The sequence below is a fragment of the Vipera ursinii genome, assembly GCF_947247035.1.
Source record: "Vipera ursinii genome assembly, chromosome: 2".
Classification (NCBI taxonomy): Eukaryota; Metazoa; Chordata; class Lepidosauria; order Squamata; family Viperidae; genus Vipera; species Vipera ursinii.
Window position 1 is genome coordinate 288,254,405 of NC_139513.1, and position 17,130 is coordinate 288,271,534.

At 43.4% G+C, this 17,130-nt stretch overlaps 1 protein-coding gene across 5 annotated transcripts in view; it reads right to left on the reverse strand.

Annotated features, from left to right (window-relative positions):
- The window catches only part of PIK3C3 (phosphatidylinositol 3-kinase catalytic subunit type 3), a 128,709-nt gene that overhangs the window by 88,573 nt on the left and 23,006 nt on the right, over positions 1–17,130 (reverse strand). For 4 of the 5 annotated variants that reach the window (XR_014491469.1, XM_083354830.1, XM_083354829.1 and 1 more), the window contains 5 exons: positions 14,670–14,741; positions 12,656–12,760; positions 12,104–12,196; positions 5,689–5,874; positions 4,633–4,787 (listed from right to left, as the gene is read on the reverse strand). Coding sequence is in view for 4 of the 5 variants with exons in the window: in XM_083354830.1 (XP_083210956.1) it covers positions 4,633–4,787; positions 5,689–5,874; positions 12,104–12,196; positions 12,656–12,760; positions 14,670–14,741 (611 nt within the window). In the remaining variant the exon portion in view is untranslated. The remainder of the gene's footprint in view (positions 1–4,632; positions 4,788–5,688; positions 5,875–12,103; positions 12,197–12,655; positions 12,761–14,669; positions 14,742–17,130) is intronic. The other variant, XM_083354831.1, reaches the window with a different exon arrangement.

Genomic DNA, 17,130 nt, shown 5'->3' on the forward strand with positions numbered 1-17,130 from the left:
GATTGACTCAAAGTCACCCAGCTGGCCTTCATGCCTAAGGCGGGACTAGAACTCACCAACTCCTGGTGACTGGCCCAAAGTCACCCAGCTGGCCTTCATGCCTAAGGCGGGATTAGAACTCACAGATTCCTGAGCCAAACACCGGGAGGCTATGAGTTCTAGTCCTGCCTTACACATGAAAATCACTGGATTACTTTGAGTCAGTCACTCTCTCTCTCAGACCAACCCACCTCACAGGGTTGTTGTTTTGGGGGAAATAGGAGGCCGAAGGAGCGTTAAGCACGTTCACCACCTTGAGTGTATAAAGTAAAGCAATAAAGTCAGGATTAAAAAAATATAATAATAATAATAATAATAATAATAATAATAATAATAATAATAATAATAATAGCGAGCCAAGGAAGCTAATTAAGCCACATTTCTAAGTGTATAAAGTATTTTTAAAAATTCAAACGTTTGTGAATTTCCTTCTCCCCTCCCCTTCTTTGCGATTTTTGCAATATATGCATAGCAATTATCCCCACTTTCCCATGCAAATGTACACACATCTTCAATAATGAAGTGTTGTTGTTGCTGTTTTTTAAGCGAAATCAATAGCCACCAGTTATGAAAAAAAACCCGACAACAATAGAACCTCCTTTGCTGGCTAGAATTATTTGATGCCTCTTTTATTGTTTCTCCAGTTAACCTTCCATGCATTTGCATCCTGAAGAGGTGGGGGTTTTGGGGTTTTTTTTCCCCTGTGTAGAAATCTTATGCACGTTTAATTATTTCAATGTAAGCACATTTATTCAGAAGTAAACACGCAAACCAGTGTCCTGCTGGGTTTAATGGATGTCATTTTCCTACTAAGGAGATTTAAAACTGCAACTTCAAATATGAATACCGTAATTGCTTCATAATTTCAAGTTGTGGAAGATCCCTTCTTATTAAACACCAGAGACTCCAATCTTTGTTTTACAAGCCAGCTGTTTAGATGCGACAGACTTGGGGATAATTAACCAAGGAGACTACAGTGAGTCCTTAACTTATAACCCATTCATTTAGTGGCCGTTCAAAGTTACAATAGCCTCGAAAACCTATGATTTATGACCATTGGTAGTGTCCCTATGGCCACGTGATCAAAATTCAGACATTTGGCAACTGACTCATATTTATGACTGTCACAGTGTCCTGGGGATACGTGATCCCCTTTAGCGACCTTCTGTTGTGATTCAGGGTCAGCCTGTGGGTTTGGCAGTTGGGTCGGACGACTCAGAGGAGGAGGAGGGGGGTGTTGAAGAGCTTTCTGATGATGGCCTTGAGGCTCCGCAGAGCCCTCAGCCGGGCCCCTCCCACCTGGTCACGACGGAGACCCAGCTGTGTGAGCCTGACAGCGTGGATGAAGATGACCCACAGCTGGCCCTGTTCAAGGACGCCCGACGCAGGAGGCAGTCAATCAGGAGTAAACAGAGGAAGGCAATGGGGCTCCTCGGAAGGAGGCAGAGGGAGGCCACGCCCTGAACTGTATTTAAGGGGAATGTGTGGGAGGGCTGGTTTGCTGAAGGCAACCGCTTGGATAGTTCCTGTTTCATAGCTCCTGTTTCATGGTTGGTGTCTTGTCTTGCTCTGTTTTATGTTAATAAATTTGGCAGGCTTAATTCCAGCCTCTTGCAGTTTGTAAAGGGGTTGTCCCTGCTTTTGCTGCAGGGCCGGTAGCAGGCTGGTACAGAACACCTTCTGAGATGCAAAGTCAATGGGGGAAGCCAGATCCCTTTAACAACCAAGGCAGGAAAGAGGCAGGAAAGGTCGTAAAATGGAGCACAACTCACTTAACAAACTGTCTCGCTCAGCCGCAGAAATTTGGGGCTCAGTTTGGAAATGTAAATGTACAGAAGGGGCTTTTTTTATCATTTACGGTGGAGGTGTGATAAGGCAAAGAAATATTGGAGTAGGATTCATATATTAGTGCAGAAAATTCTTAAAGTGAACATAATGATGAAACCAGAAACTTTACTTCTGGGGCTAATGGAAAGAGAACTAGAAAAAAAAATGGGAACTGATTTTATATATAGGGTGACGGCAGCAAGATTGCTCTAGGCCAGGGGTCTTCAAACTTGGCCCTTTTATGACTTGTGGACTTCAACTCCCAGAATTCTTCAGCTAGGCATGCTGGCTGAGGAATTCTGGGAGTTGAAGTCCACAAGTCATAAAAGGGCCAAGTTTGAAGACCCCTGCTCTAGGCACAAAAGTGGAAGGATGCCACAATTCCTACCATAGACGAAAGGTTACAAAAACTGATCGAATTAGCAGAGACGGCCAAATTGGCTGCGCTGATCAACAAAAAGAAAATTAGTACTTTTGTTTCTACTTGGAAACCGCTTCTGGACTTTGTGCCTGAGGCGGGGGAAAAAAAAATGATATCATGATTTTTGGTTTTACTGATTAGACTGATTTGCCAATAAGGAAATGGCTTCTGCATACGACTGTTAAGACATGTAAAAAGTTGAGATTTGATTTTAATGTCTGATTTTACTGCAACAGAGAGAGTCGGAAGTCAATGCCTTTTGTTTCTTTCCCCCCCTTTCTCCATACCATTTTTCTAAAAAAAAACCTTTTTTCTCTTTTTCTACTGTTGTCCCCTACTATTTCCTTTTGCGTTTTCACATTTTTATGTTACAAATGAATAAAACTAATAAAAAGAGAAATAAATTTTTGGGCTCACATGTGGTCATAAGTCAGGGGTAGGCAGCCTTGGCTCTTTTTATGACTCATGGACTTCAACTCCCAGAATTCCTGAGCCAGCATGGGGGAACTAAGGCCCCCTCATGACTCGTGGACTTCAACTCCCAGAATTCCTCAGCCAGCATGGGGGAACTATGGCCCCCTCATGACTCGTGGACTTCAACTCCCAGAATTCCTCAGCCAGCATGGGGGAACTATGGCCCCCTCATGACTCGTGGACTTCAACTCCCAGAATTCCTGAGCCAGCATGGGGGAACTATGGCCCCCTCATGACTCGTGGACTTCAACTCCCAGAATTCCTCAGCCAGCATGGGGGAACTATGGCCCCCTCATGACTCGTGGACTTCAACTCCCAGAATTCCTGAGCCAGCATGGGGGAACTATGGCCCCCTCATGACTCGTGGACTTCAACTCCCAGAATTCCTCAGCCAGCATGGGGGAACTATGGCCCCCTCATGACTCGTGGACTTCAACTCCCAGAATTCCTGAGCCAGCATGGGGGAACTATGGCCCCCTCATGACTCGTGGACTTCAACTCCCAGAATTCCTGAGCCAGCATGGGGGAACTATGGCCCCCTCATGACTCGTGGACTTCAACTCCCAGAATTCCTGAGCCAGCATGGGGGAACTAAGGCCCCCTCATGACTCGTGGACTTCAACTCCCAGAATTCCTCAGCCAGCATGGGGGAACTATGGCCCCCTCATGACTCGTGGACTTCAACTCCCAGAATTCCTCAGCCAGCATGGGGGAACTATGGCCCCCTCATGACTCGTGGACTTCAACTCCCAGAATTCCTGAGCCAGCATGGGGGAACTATGGCCCCCTCATGACTCGTGGACTTCAATTCCCAGAATTCCTCAGCCAGCATGGCTCAGCTTGGAAACTCTCCCTTTCCCCTCCGCATGGCTGGCTCAGGAATTCTGGGAGTTGAAGTCCACCAGTCATAAAAGACCCAAGGCTAGTGGATACGACGATAGAAATGTAAAAAGTTGAGATTTGATTTTAATGTCTGATTTTACTGCAACAGAGAGAGTCGGAAGTCAATGCCTTTTGTGTCTTTCCCCCCTTTCTCCATACCATTTTTCTAAAAAAACCTTTTTTCTCTTTTTCTACTGTTGTCCCCTACTATTTCCTTTTGCGTTTTCACATTTTTATGTTACAAATGAATAAAACTAATAAAAAAAGAAATTAATTTTTGGGCTCAGTTGTGGTCATAAGTCAGAGGTAGGCAACCTTGGCTCTTTTTATGACTCGTGGACTTCAACTCCCAGAATTCCTGAGCCAGCCACACTGAGGGAAAAGGGAGAGGTTTCCATGCTGAGCCATGCTGGCTCAGGAATTCTGGGAGTTGAAGTCCACAAGTCATAAAAGAGCCAAGGTTGCCTACTCCTGGCCTAGGCCATTTTATGACTTGTGGACTTCAACTCCCAGAATTCCTGAGCCAGCCCCACTGAGGGAAAAGGGAGAGGTTTCCCTGCTGAGCCATGCTGGCTCAGGAATTCTGGGAGTTGAAGTCCACAAGTCATAAAAGAGCCAAGGTTGCCTACCCCTGGCCTAGGCCACTTTATGACTTGTGGACTTCAACTCCCAGAATTCCTGAGCCAGCCACACTAAGAAAAGGGAGAGGTTTCCATGCTGAGCCATGCTGGCTCAGGAATTCTGGGAGTTGAAGTCCACAAGTCATAAAAGAGCCAAGGTTGCCTACCCCTGGCCTAGGCCACTTTATGACTTGTGGACTTCAACTCCCAGAATTCCTGAGCCAGCCACACTAAGAAAAGGGAGAGGTTTCCATGCTGAGCCATGCTGGCTCAGGAATTCTGGGAGTTGGAGTCCACAAGTCATAAAAGAGCCAAGGTTGCCTAACCCCTGCCCTAACTAGAGGCCTTCCTCTACAAAGGCTCACCTACCTCTCTATTTCAGCTGCAGCGACTCCAGAGGCGGCCATACTTTCCGAAACGGATCCTGGAGTTTCTTTCTTGATGGGCTCCAACCCACTCTTGATGTCATCAAAATTTTCATATTTCAGAGCTTGGACAAGCTGCAGCAAATACATCAGCAGATCCTGGGGAGAAAACATAGGAAGCAGGCAAATTTGATATGGGAAGTGATTTTTTTTTCCCCAACGAGGAAGGGGCCAGAAAGGGTTTGGGGCTAGGAAGAGGAGAGAAAAAAAGAGAAAACAGCATGGTAGAGAAACCGAAAGATGCTTTTTTTTTTTAAGGAGGCAACTGGACTTTCTTGTTTTTCTTTGAAGACGTTTTGCTTCTCATCCGAGAAGCTTCTTCAGCTCTGACTGGATGGTGGGGAAATGGAAGGATTTATATTCTTTGCAGACTACTGGTCATTTGTCTTCTTTTAGAGGGTCGCTGAGGCCACTTGGAGGTTTGTCTGTGTCTGTGAATATAAGCCCTAACCCCAAAATAAGTCCCTCTTCAGGGCTTTTCAACCAGTGGTACGGGTACCACCTGTGGTACATTGGCACCTGGCAGGTGGTACGTGACCATCCTAGAAAAGTGGTAGCGGGGGAAGGGAATGAGCTGAACCGGTGGCAGCACCGCACAAGCCTGAGAGATGGCTGGAGCTGCAGGGCTGTCAGGGCTCAGCGGAAGCTCCAGGATCAGCGCCAGGATCCAGCTGGAGCTCAGTGCTGATCATGGCACTTCTCCTGAGCCCAGAAGGAGCGCCAATCAGCTGGAATGTTGCAGCATCTCCAGGGTCTTGTGATTTACATTCAGATGCTTGGCAACTGCTTCATATTTATGACGGTCACAGTGTCCCAGGGTCATGTGAAGTGACCAAAACCTGCCTCCAGAACTTGTGAGTGCTCCAACACTGGACTTTTTTTTAAAAAAAAAAAAAGACTGGACAATAGTTTGTCTGAAATAGTATAGGGTTTCCTGCTTGAGCAGGGGGCTGGACTAGAAGAACTCTACGGTCTCCTTCCAGCTCTGTCGTTCTGTTACCTCATCATCGGCCTGCTGCAATCGGGCCACAGCGTAACGGCGCACCGTTGGGTTGGTGAACTGCGAAGACAGAAGCTCTAAGGAGTCTTCTACGTCCATCGGCTTCCATTTGCCCAGGAGTTCTAGCGCTTGCTTTGCTTCTTGAGGAAGGTGCCAGTTGACGCACTTCAAGAATTTGGTCAGCGCCTAAGGTCAAAAGTCAGAAACCCATCAGCATCCTTTGTCCCAACTTGGAGGTGACATCAAACAAGAACAGGGTGGGTATTTTTTTTAAAAAAAAATTCTTTGGGGTTGGGGTTTAATGGAGCTTCAGAAGAAACTATGGGCTGATCTGACTGCATGTCACAGGTCATCCTCTCCTTAATGACGTAATTGGGATGAGAATTTCCATTGATAAGTAATCTCGCCCTGCACACATGTACATAAGCCGAACTAGATTGTTGTTTCTCCGCATCATATAATATGTGTGGGTATGTGTATCATTCTGTATTTATGTATGTATGTATGTATGTATGTATGTATGTCCTATTTTTGCAATGTATGGCAGTGAAAGCTGGACCATAAGAAAGGCTGATCGCCAAAGAATTGAGGCCTTTGAACTCTGGTGCTGGAGAAGACTCCTGCGAATCCCTTGGACTGCAAGGCGATCAAACCAGTCAGTCCTAGAGGAGATCAACCCTGACTGCTCTTTAGAAGGCCAGATCCTGAAGCTAAAACTCAAATACTTTGGCCACCTAATGAGAAGGAAGGACTCACTGGAGAAGAGCCTAATGCTGGGAAAGATTGAGGGCGAGAGAAGAAGGGGACGACAGAGAATGAGGTGGCTGGATGGAGTCACTGAAGCAGTAGGCGTGAGCTTAAATGGACTCCAGAAGATGGTAGAGGACAGGAAGGCCTGGAGGAATGTTGTCCATAGGGTCGCGATGGGTCAGACACGACTTTGCAGCTAACAACAACAACAACAAATGTCCTATTTATGCTGTGTATATCGGAGGTGGTGATCCTCTGAAAGCTGAATGCAACCAAATTTCATTTCAGTGTGTGCCGATTAGCGTGCCTTTAAAGGGACAATAACGTTATTATTCTATTCTCTATTATTCTGTTCCAATTCAAGAAATTATTTGCAGTTCATGGTGGAACTGTGGGGTCTTTGGCGCTCTCTGAGCTTGGTGGGTGCAGACGTTTTATGACTGAACTAGGTAACCTCATCAGTGCTAGAAGGGAGGGGGATTTGGGGAGGGGGAGAATGACCCTGGGGTCCTTGGTGCTCTCTGAGCTTGGTGGTTTTCTTGCAGATGTTTCAAGACCCAACTAGGAAACCTCATCAGTGCTAGAAGGGAGGGGGGCTTATGGAGAGGAGGAGGAGGAGGAGGAGGAGGAGGAGGAGGAGGAGGAGGAGGAGGAGGAGGAGGAGGAGGAGAGGAGGAGGAGGAAAAAGACTGTGAAGGTCCTTGGTGCTTTCTGAGCTTGGTGGTTTCCTTGCAAGACGTTTCATGACCCAACTAGGAAACCTCATCAGTGCTAGAAGGGAGTGGGGTTTGATCTCCGCACTGATTATGTTACCTAGTTGGGAGGAGGAGGAGGAGGAGGAGGAGGAGGAGGAGGAGGAGGAGGAGGAAGAGGAAGAGGAGGAGAAGGACATCTGTGAGGTCCTTGGTGTTCTCTGAGCTTGGTGGTTTTCTTGCAGACATTTCATTACCCAACTATGAAATATTATCAGCTGGAGTTGTGTGGGGTTTGATCTCCACACTGATTATGTTACCTAGTTGAGAGGAGGAGGAGAAAGAGGAAGAGGAGGAGGAGGAAGAGGAGGAGGAGGAAGAGGAGGAGGAGGACTGTGGGTTCCTTGGTGCTCTCTGAGCTTGGCTGCTTTCTTGCACACATTTCATCACCCAACTAGGAGACATCATCAAGGACGGCACATCATCAAGCTAATATGGTCATAAAATGCAACCTCCCACGACCGTGCTGCTCCATGACAGAAGTACCAAAACCTCCAGTCCCCATTGTTTAAATGAATCATTGTAGTCATTAAGCAAGAATATGCCTTGGTTTCCCTTTGCAACCTCCAGCCAGCTTCCCCATTGACTTTGCTTGTAGAAATGCCAAGAATGAAGATCACCAATGAAGACGGAGGGGATTCTGTGACTGACATACCGTTAAGACTGAGCACTGGGCATAATTATCCCTCTTTCAACACTGTTGTTAAGTTTGACCAGTTGCCACTGATGGTAGTACCATATTTCCCCAAATATAAGACCCAACTGGAAAATAAGCCCCAGCATATTTTTTCCAGGATGATCGTAATATAAGTCCCACCCCCAAAATAAGCCCCACTTAAGATCGTCATCCAGACAGACGCATTTAGTACTGTATTTCCCTGTATATAAGTCCCACCCCCAAAATAAGCCCCTCTTCAGATCATCAGCCAGATGGACACATTTAGTACCGTATTTCCCTGAATATAAGCCCTAACCAGAAAATAAGCCTTCGTACATCTTTTGGAGCAAAAAATAACATAAGACCCTAAGTGAATGATATGGAAACACATATCATTCACTTAGCGTTCAACTATGGTCCAACTCATTAAGGACTCCAGGTGAATAATAGCTCTTTGAATCGTATTTTGCTGCACTCTGGATGTTTTTGTTGTTGTTGCATTCAAATGCATTTTTAATTTCGCCTATTCCCGAGGGACGCAATGCATGATGAAGGGCAGATAAATATTTTAAATAAAGAAATCCATATTCATTGGTATTTCACAGAATGAGCAAACTGTTGTTACTGGGATTTCTTTTTTAACAGATCTGAACTTTTGGGTGATTTTTTTTTCTTTTCCTAAAGTCTCAAGAAACACTGAACAGGGGTCTTCAAACTTGGCCCTTTTAGGACATGTGGACTTCAACTCCCAGAATTCCTCAGTCAGCAAGCCAAGCTGAGGAATCCTGGGAGTTGAAGTCCACAAGTCCTAAAAGGGCCAAGTTTGAAGACCTCTGTCCTAGCTTTCCCTGCTCTTGATGGAAGAGAATGCGTGGATCTTTCTAAAATAAATCTCCAATCCAGTTTGTCCATGGAGGTTCTCAATCCAGGTCATGGTTGTCCCAAAGGTGCTTTTCCAACTGGGCATCCTTGTGTTTTTTTTCAGAACTGAAGAAGCTTCTTGGATGAGGAGCAAAATGTTTTCAAGGGAACAAAACAAACAAACAAGAAAGGCCAGTTGCCTTTTGGGAAAGCACCTTTGGGTCCACTGCAAGTTATCCTCCATCTTTCTGTGCCAGGGGTCTTCAAACTTGGCCCTTTTATGACTTGTGGACTTCAACTCCCAGAATTCCTCAGCCAGCGTGCCTGGCTGAGGAATTCTGGGAGTTGAAGTCCACAAATCATAAAAGGGCCATGTTTGAAGACCCCTGGTTTAGAACTAGAATAATGACAAAGGAATTAAGAAAACCAAGATCATGGCATCCGGCCCTCTCAATTCCTGGCCAATAGATGGGGAAGAAATGGAGGTAGTGACAGATTTTATTTTCCTGGACTCCAAGATCACCGCAGATGGGGACTGCAGCCAAGAAATAAAAAGACGCTTGCTCCTGGGGAGGAAAGCCATGGCAAATCTAGACAGCACACTAAAAAGCAGAGACGTCACCCTGCCAACAAAAGTGTGTATAGTTAAGGCTATGGTCTTCCGAGTTGCAATGTATGGCAGTGGAAGTTGGACCGTAAGAAAGGCTGAGCGCCAAAGAATTGAGGCCTTTGAACTGTGGTGCTGGAGAAGACTCCTGCGAGTCCCTTGGGCTGCAAGGCCATCAAACCGGTCAGTCCTAGAGGAGATCAACCCTGACTGCTCTTTAGAAAGCCAGATCCTGAAGCTGAAACTCAAATCCTTTGGCCACCTAATGAGAAGGAAGGACTCACTGGAGAAGAGCCTCATGCTGGGAAAGATTGAGGGCAAGAGAAGAAGGGGACGACAGAGAATGAGTGGCTGGATGGAGTCACTGAAGCTGTAGGCGTGAGCTTAAATGGACTCCAGAAGATGGTAGAGGACAGGAAGGCCTGGAGGAACGGTCCATGGGGTTGCGATGGGCCGGACACGACTTCGCAACTAACAACAACAACAATGACAAAGGGCTTAAATTCTTCTTCTTCTTATGAGGAATCATAGGGAGGTTGCGCTTGTCCTCGGTATTATTGCTGTTGAACAACCCTAACATTAATAAAAGGGTGATGGATTGACTGAATAACTCAAATCTTGGCCCTCCGCTTCCAAAGCAGACATATTTCAACACTGTCTGGGGGAAAGAATTGTTCAAATGTGGTCTTGCGTTTGGTGGGTCTCTTGTTTTCTGCAAAGCTGCCTTGAGGTCTAAAGCTTAATTATCTCTTATGGGGAAAAAAAAATAAGCTGATTTTTAGCTTTCCTGGCCTCACACAGAATCATGAAAGAAGAGTTGCTGCGGCAATTCCTTTCAAAAGGGAAGGTAATTTCAGTGGCGTTCCTTAAGGAGAGAAAGGCTAGGGGCTCACATTGACTCAGTGACCAGAAGGGGGGAAAAAAGGAGATATCTGCCAATCACCCTGGCTTTCCTGGAGTGAGACTCCCGGCCCTGGTTGTGGCTCCCAGCCTTCCTGACATTCCAGGGAAAGGATGAATTCCTCCTGTCGCAGCTTTTCAGAAGGGGAGGCTGAAGGGGAAAGAAGCACTAACACAGGGGTGTCAAACTCAATTTCATTGAGGGCCGCATCAGCATTGCGGTTGCCCTCAGGGGGCCGGGTGGGTATGGCCAGGATGGGCGTGGCCTACTGGGTGGGCGTGGCTAGAGTGCGTATGGCCTACTGGGTGGGCGTGGCCAGCTCTACATCGTTCGCATCAAGGGTGCCTATGGGGGCCTGGGCAGGAGTGGGACAGATCTGAGGGTCTCTGGCAGAAGGAGGGTCTCTGGGCCAGGGCCAAGGCAGTGGGGGCCGTTCCCTCACTGTTTCCAGGATGGCTTCGCAGGCCACATGAAACCACTTCGCGGGCCGGATCCGGCCCCCAGGCCTAAGGACCTGAGCAATTATCCTCTTTGCTGATGGATGGATGGATGGAAGGAAGGGAGGGATGAGAGGGAGGAAGGGAGAGGAAGAAGGGAGGAAGGAAAGAAGGGAGGGAGGGAGGGAGGAACTCAGATTTTAGACTAGGCTAGGGAGAGAGAAGGAGGAAAAGAGAAGGAAGGGAGGGAGGGAGAAAGGAAGGAAGGAAATAAGATGTTAGACTAAGCTAGGAAGAAGGAAGGAAGGAAGGAAGGAAGGAAGGAAGGAAGGAAGGAAGGAAGGAAGGAAGGAAGGAAGGAAGGAAGGAAGGAAATAAGATGTTAGACTAAGCTAGGGAGAAGGAAGGAAGGAAGGAAGGAAGGAAGGAAGGAAGGAAGGAAGGAGGGAGGGAGGGAGGGAGGGAAGGAAGGAAATAAGATGTTAGACTAAGCTAGGGAAGGAAGGAAGGAAGGAAGGAAGGAAGGAGGGAGGGAGGGAGGGAGGAAAGGAAGGAAGGAAGGAAGGAAGGAAGGAAGGAAGGAAGGAAATAAAATTTTAGACTAAGCTAGGGAAGGAAGGAAGGAAGGAAGGAAGGAAGGAAGGAAGGAAGGAAGGAAGGAAGGAAATAAGATGTTAGACTAAGCTAGAGAAGGAAGGAAGGAAGGAGGGAGGGAGGGAGGAAGGAAGGAAGGAAGGAAGGAAATAAGATGTTAGACTAAGCTAGAGAAGGAAGGAAGGAAGGAAGGAAGGAAGGAAGGAAGGAAGGAAGGAAGGAAGGAAGGAAATAAGATGTTAGACTAAGCTAGAGAAGGAAGGAAGGAAGGAAGGAAGGAAGGAAGGAAGGAAGGAAGGAAGGAAGGAAGGAAGGAAGGAAGGAAGGAAGAAAGGAAGGAAGGAAATAAGATGTTAGACTAAGCTAGGGAGAGGGAAGGAGGGAGGGAAGATCTTTAGCAGAGCAAGATTACTCCAAAAACCCCTTCCTGCCATTTAGAGGTGGCCCTAAGTGCTGCACTTCCAGATCATTCCAGATCAGCCTAGAACCTCACGCTCTCAAGTCAATCTACACAAGAAGAAGAAATCACCGCTGTCACATTTCCCGAGGCAACAGAGACGCAGAGTGTTTCACACCCTTACAATCCAAATTCAAATCAAACAAGAAAGAACGTTGCGTGCTTGGGAGTGAAGGAAAGGGGAAAAAAAAGAAAAATACCGTCTCCATCAGCCTTCTAAAGCTACCCAAACTACATCTACTCTGATGCAGTTCTCGGAATTCCCCTGCTCCTTGGCTTTTGTCTGGGGGAAAAAAAAATGTTGGGAATCACAGTCCCTAAACACCTGGAAGTGACAGGCTGGGAATGATTGTAGTTCTCAGTCCGGAAGAAGGCAGAGCTTCAGCTTGCACGCCTACCTTTTCTTGATGAGTAAGGTAGTACCGAAACTTCCACACCAAGTCCTGCTCTTCGTACGTTAGTTGTTTTGTAGGTGGGTAACTCACAATGATCTAAAAGAAAACCAAAGAAGAACAGTTGGTGGAACTGGGTATGTCTAGTCTAGGGGAAATAAGGACTACGGGGGACAGGATAGCAGTCTTCCAATATTTGAGGGGCTGCCCCAAAGAAGAGGGAGTCAAGCTATTCTCCAAAGCACCCGAAGCTGCTTTGGAGAAACAATGGATGGAAACTAATCAAGGAGAGAAGCAACCTGGAATTAAGGAGAGGACAATTAACCAGTGGAACTCCTTGCCTTCAGAAGTTATGGGTGATCCATCACTGGAGGCTTTTAAGAAGAGACTGGACAGCCACTTGTCTGGAATGGCATACAGGGGTTTCCTGATTGAGCCAGGGGGTTGAACTAGATGACCTCCAAGGTCCCTTCCAGCTCTGTAATTTTGTATTTTTATATAAGCACACGGCAAAAATTAAATGAAGAACAGTTCAGGGTGTTTTAAGGTGGAACTTACGTTAAGCTGATCCCGTGTAGCAGCGTTGGGTTTGAGGTCGTGATCCGAAGGACCGCTTCTTAAGCTCCTGGCAAGCTTGTGATGTTTGCTTTCCACCAAGTTCTCCTTTAAAAAAATAATAAATGAAGGACAAATCAGCTTTGAAATCAATTGCAATTACCTACGTACAATATCCTCTGTTCTGAAGTGACGCAGGTTGAGGAGATACAGGATTTTTTTTGCGATGGCCGTGATGAAAATTTATCGTGATCCTTCAACAGTGCAGGAAAGATGTACCAGAGACAGCGGGAGGAAGGGAAAATGGAGGGAACATTATAATTGTGTTAGAAATATTGTGCAAGGAATCATCTTTGATTTTACTTCCAGCGGAAGGAAGGAAGGAAGGAAGGAAGGAAGGAAGGAAGGAAGGAAGGAAGGAAGTTACAAATTTTATAACTATATTAGAAATATTGTATAGCAAATCATATGTGATTTTATTTTTGGAGGGAGGAAGGAAAGAAGTTACAAATTTTATAACAATATTAGAAATATTGTATAGCAAATCATATGATTTTATTTTTGGAGGAAGGAAGGAAGTTACAAATTTTATAACTATATTAGAAATATTGTATAGCAAATCATATGTGATTTTATTTTTGGAGGAAGGAAGGAAATTACAAATTATATAACTATATTAGAAATATTGTATAGCAAATCATATGTGATTTTATTTTTGGAGGGAGGAAGGAAGGAAGTTACAAAGTTTATAACAATATTAGAAATATTGTATAGCAAATCATATGTGATTTTATTTTTGGAGAGAGGAAGGAAAGAAGGGAAGGAAGGAAGTTACCAATTTTATAACAATATTAGAAATATTATATAGCAAATCATATATGATTTTACTTCCAAGGGAAGGAGGGAGGGAGGGAGGGAGGGAGGAAAGAAGGAAGGAAGGAAGGAAGGAAGGAAGGAAGGAAGGAAGGAAGGAAGGAAGGAAGGAAGGAAAGCTCATGGTAGTGAAGAAATATTTAAGCCAAGAATGGGCAGGACAGAAATTTATCCCTCCCTACCCTGTGTTCCTCCAAATAATTTGAAATCGTTTCAGCGTACTTTGTTAACTTATAGCATACTCTTGAAAATACCAACATCAAAATATTCTCTAACTGTACCAGTAAATAAAGATTTTTTAATGATGAAGCCAAAATCAATCACATTTTGAAAAAGAAAGGTAATATGGATAGGAAAGAAGAAAAAAGAGATAGCCCTTGATATTTTTTTTTGAAAGTTAACTTCATTAGATTTTTTTTTTACAACTAGAAAGATAAAAACTAACAAAATAATCATAATATTTAAGGTAGGAAAGAGAAAAAAGGTTAAGAAAAAAAAAGCAAAGCCGACAGCACAGAAAAATAAAAATGTGAATAGCGACTAAGCTTCTTTTATAACAGCTATAAGTAGAAACATAATCAAATAAATTATAATAAGGCATCTAGAGATTTAAATTGACCTCTTACTCTAAGGTTGCAACAAAACTTTCATTTCTGCATTCTTGCTATTTTTTTTTCCTTCTAATCATCAAATCCTTCTCATTCTCACTACCATCACAGCCTAGTTCAGGGGTGGGCGACCTTGGCTCTTTTATGACTCGTGGACTTCAATTCCCAGAATTCCTGAGCCAGCCACGCTGAGGAGAAAGGGAGAGGTTTCCAAGCTGAGCCATGCTGGCTCAGGAATTCTGGGAGTTGAAGTCCACAACTCATGAAGGGGGCATAGTTCCCCCATGCTGGCTCAGGAATTCTGGGAGTTGAAGTCCACCAGTCATAAAAGAGCCAAGGTTGCCTATCCCTGGCCTAGTTCCTTCTTTGTCAGTTTTGTTGCTGATGATTTTAGCCCCAAGACTGTTTGAAATATAAGCCATCTTCAACTTTGGAAGCCCTGTTTGTATATTCACATGCCCAAAGACTCACAAACACATTTCCCCCCCCCCTGAATTCAGCCTGCCCTAGGTTATGTGGTACCCAAACACTCTTACCATGGACATCTGTGGATCTGGAACCTTAACAATCTCAGAGCTTGTATAAATTGGAGATGCTTCATCACCATCCTAGATTGGAAAACCCAAGAAAAGTCCATTCAATCATTATCTAAAATAGTCGCATTTTCACTGGACAGATTCTAGGAAGAAGACATGCGATGCAATTGTTGGGAAAGTTCCCAGTTAAGATTTTTTTAAAAAAGTTTTATCATTAGGAATCAATCAAGGATATTTGATCCTGGACTAATCGCAGACTAATGATTGTGGCAGTTCATGGCAGATCGAAGGCCTCTGGGGAATTTCTGCAAGTTAAACAATAACAGATTGTGAAGAGAAGGCTTTAAAGTTTAACTTTGTCGTTGAGTTAAACTTTAACTTACATATTTTCCTTCATATATTTGTCAGGGCAAATTGGTTGGGTAAACAGAGCTGTAAGTAGAAGTAGAAGTAGAGGTAGAGGTAGAATAGAAATGGAATTGGAAATGGAATTGGAATTGTTAATGGAAATGGAATTCGAAATGGAATTGTTAATGGAAATGGAATTCGAAATGGAATTGTTAATGGAAATGGAATTGTTAATGGAAATGGAATTCGAAATGGAATTCGATATGGAATTGGAATTGTTAATGGAAATGGAATTCAAAATGGAAATGGAATTCGAAATGGAATTGTTAATGGAAATGGAATTGGAAATGGAAATGGAATTCGAAATGGAATTGTTAATGGAAATGGAATTCAAAATGGAAATGGAATTCGAAATGGAATTGTTAATGGAAATGGAATTGGAAATGGAAATGGAATTTGAAATGGAATTGTTAATGGAAATGGAATTCGAAATGGAATTGGAATTGTTAATGGAAATGGAATTCAAAATGGAAATGGAATTCGAAATGGAATTGTTAATGGAAATGGAATTCGAAATGGAATTGTTAATGGAAATGGAATTCGAATTGGAAATGGAATTCGAAATGGAATTGTTAAGGGAAATGGAATTCGAAATGGAAATGGAATTCGAAATGCAATTGTTAATGGAAATGGAATTCGAAATGGAATTGTTAATGGAAATGGAATTCGAATTGGAAATGGAATTGGAAATGGAATTGTTAATGGAAATGGAATTCGAAATGGAAATGGAAATGGAAATGGAAATGGAATTGGAAATGGAATTGGAAATGGAATTGTTAATGGAAATGGAATTGTTAATGGAAATGGAATTGGAAATGGAAATGGAATTCGAAATGGAATTGTTAATGGAAATGGAATTGGGAATGGAAATGGAATTCGAAATGGAACTGTTAATGGAAATAGAATTCGAAATGGAATTGGAAATGGAATTGGAATTGTTAATGGAAATGGAATTCGAAATGGAATTGTTAATGGAAATGGAATTGGAAATGGAAATGGAATTGGAAATGGAAAAGAATTGGAAATGGAAATGGAATTGGAAATGGAATTGTTAATGGAAATGGAATTGGAAATGGAAATGGAATTGGAAATGGAATTGTTAATGGAAATGGAATTGGAAATGGAAATGGAAATCGAAATGGAATTGTTAATGGAAATGGAATTCGAAATGGAAATGGAATTCGAAATGGAAATGGAATTCGAAATGGAAATGGAATTCGAAATGGAATTGTTAATGGAAATGGAATTCGAAATGGAATTCGAAATGGAATTGGAATTGTTAATGGAAATGGAAATGGAATTGGAAATGGAATTGGAATTGTTAATGGAAATGGAATTAGAAATGGAAATGGAATTCGAAATGGAATTAATGGAAATGGAAATGGAATTGGAAATGGAATTGGAAATGGAATTGGAAATGGAATTGGAATTGTTAATGGAAATGGAATTGGAAATGGAATTGTTAATGGAAATGGAATTGTTAATGGAAATGGAATTGTTAATGGAAATGGAATTTGAAATGGAAATGGAATTAATGGAAATGGAATTGGAAATGGAAATGGAATTCGAAATGGAATTGTTAATGGAAATGGAATTGGAAATGGAATTCGAAATGGAATTGTTAATGGAAATGGAATTGGAAATGGAATTGGAATTGTTAATGGAAATGGAATTGGAAATGGAATTGGAAATGGAAATGGAATTGGAAATGGAATTGTTAATGGAAATGGAATTCGAAATGGAATTGTTAATGGAAATGGAATTGGAAATGGAAATGGAATACGAAATGGAATTGTTAATGGAAATGGAATTCGAAATGGAATTCGAAATGGAATTCGAAATGGAATTGGAATTGTTAATGGAAATGGAATTGGAAATGGAATTGGAAATGGAATTGGAAATGGAATTGGAAATGGAAATGGAATTGGAAATGGAATTGGAAATGGAATTGGAAAATAAATAAATAAAATTATCTTTTTATTGTCAAAGTACAACATGTGTACATTGAGATTAGCTGAGCCTCCCCCCGTGCTCTCTCCCCCCAACACAAAGT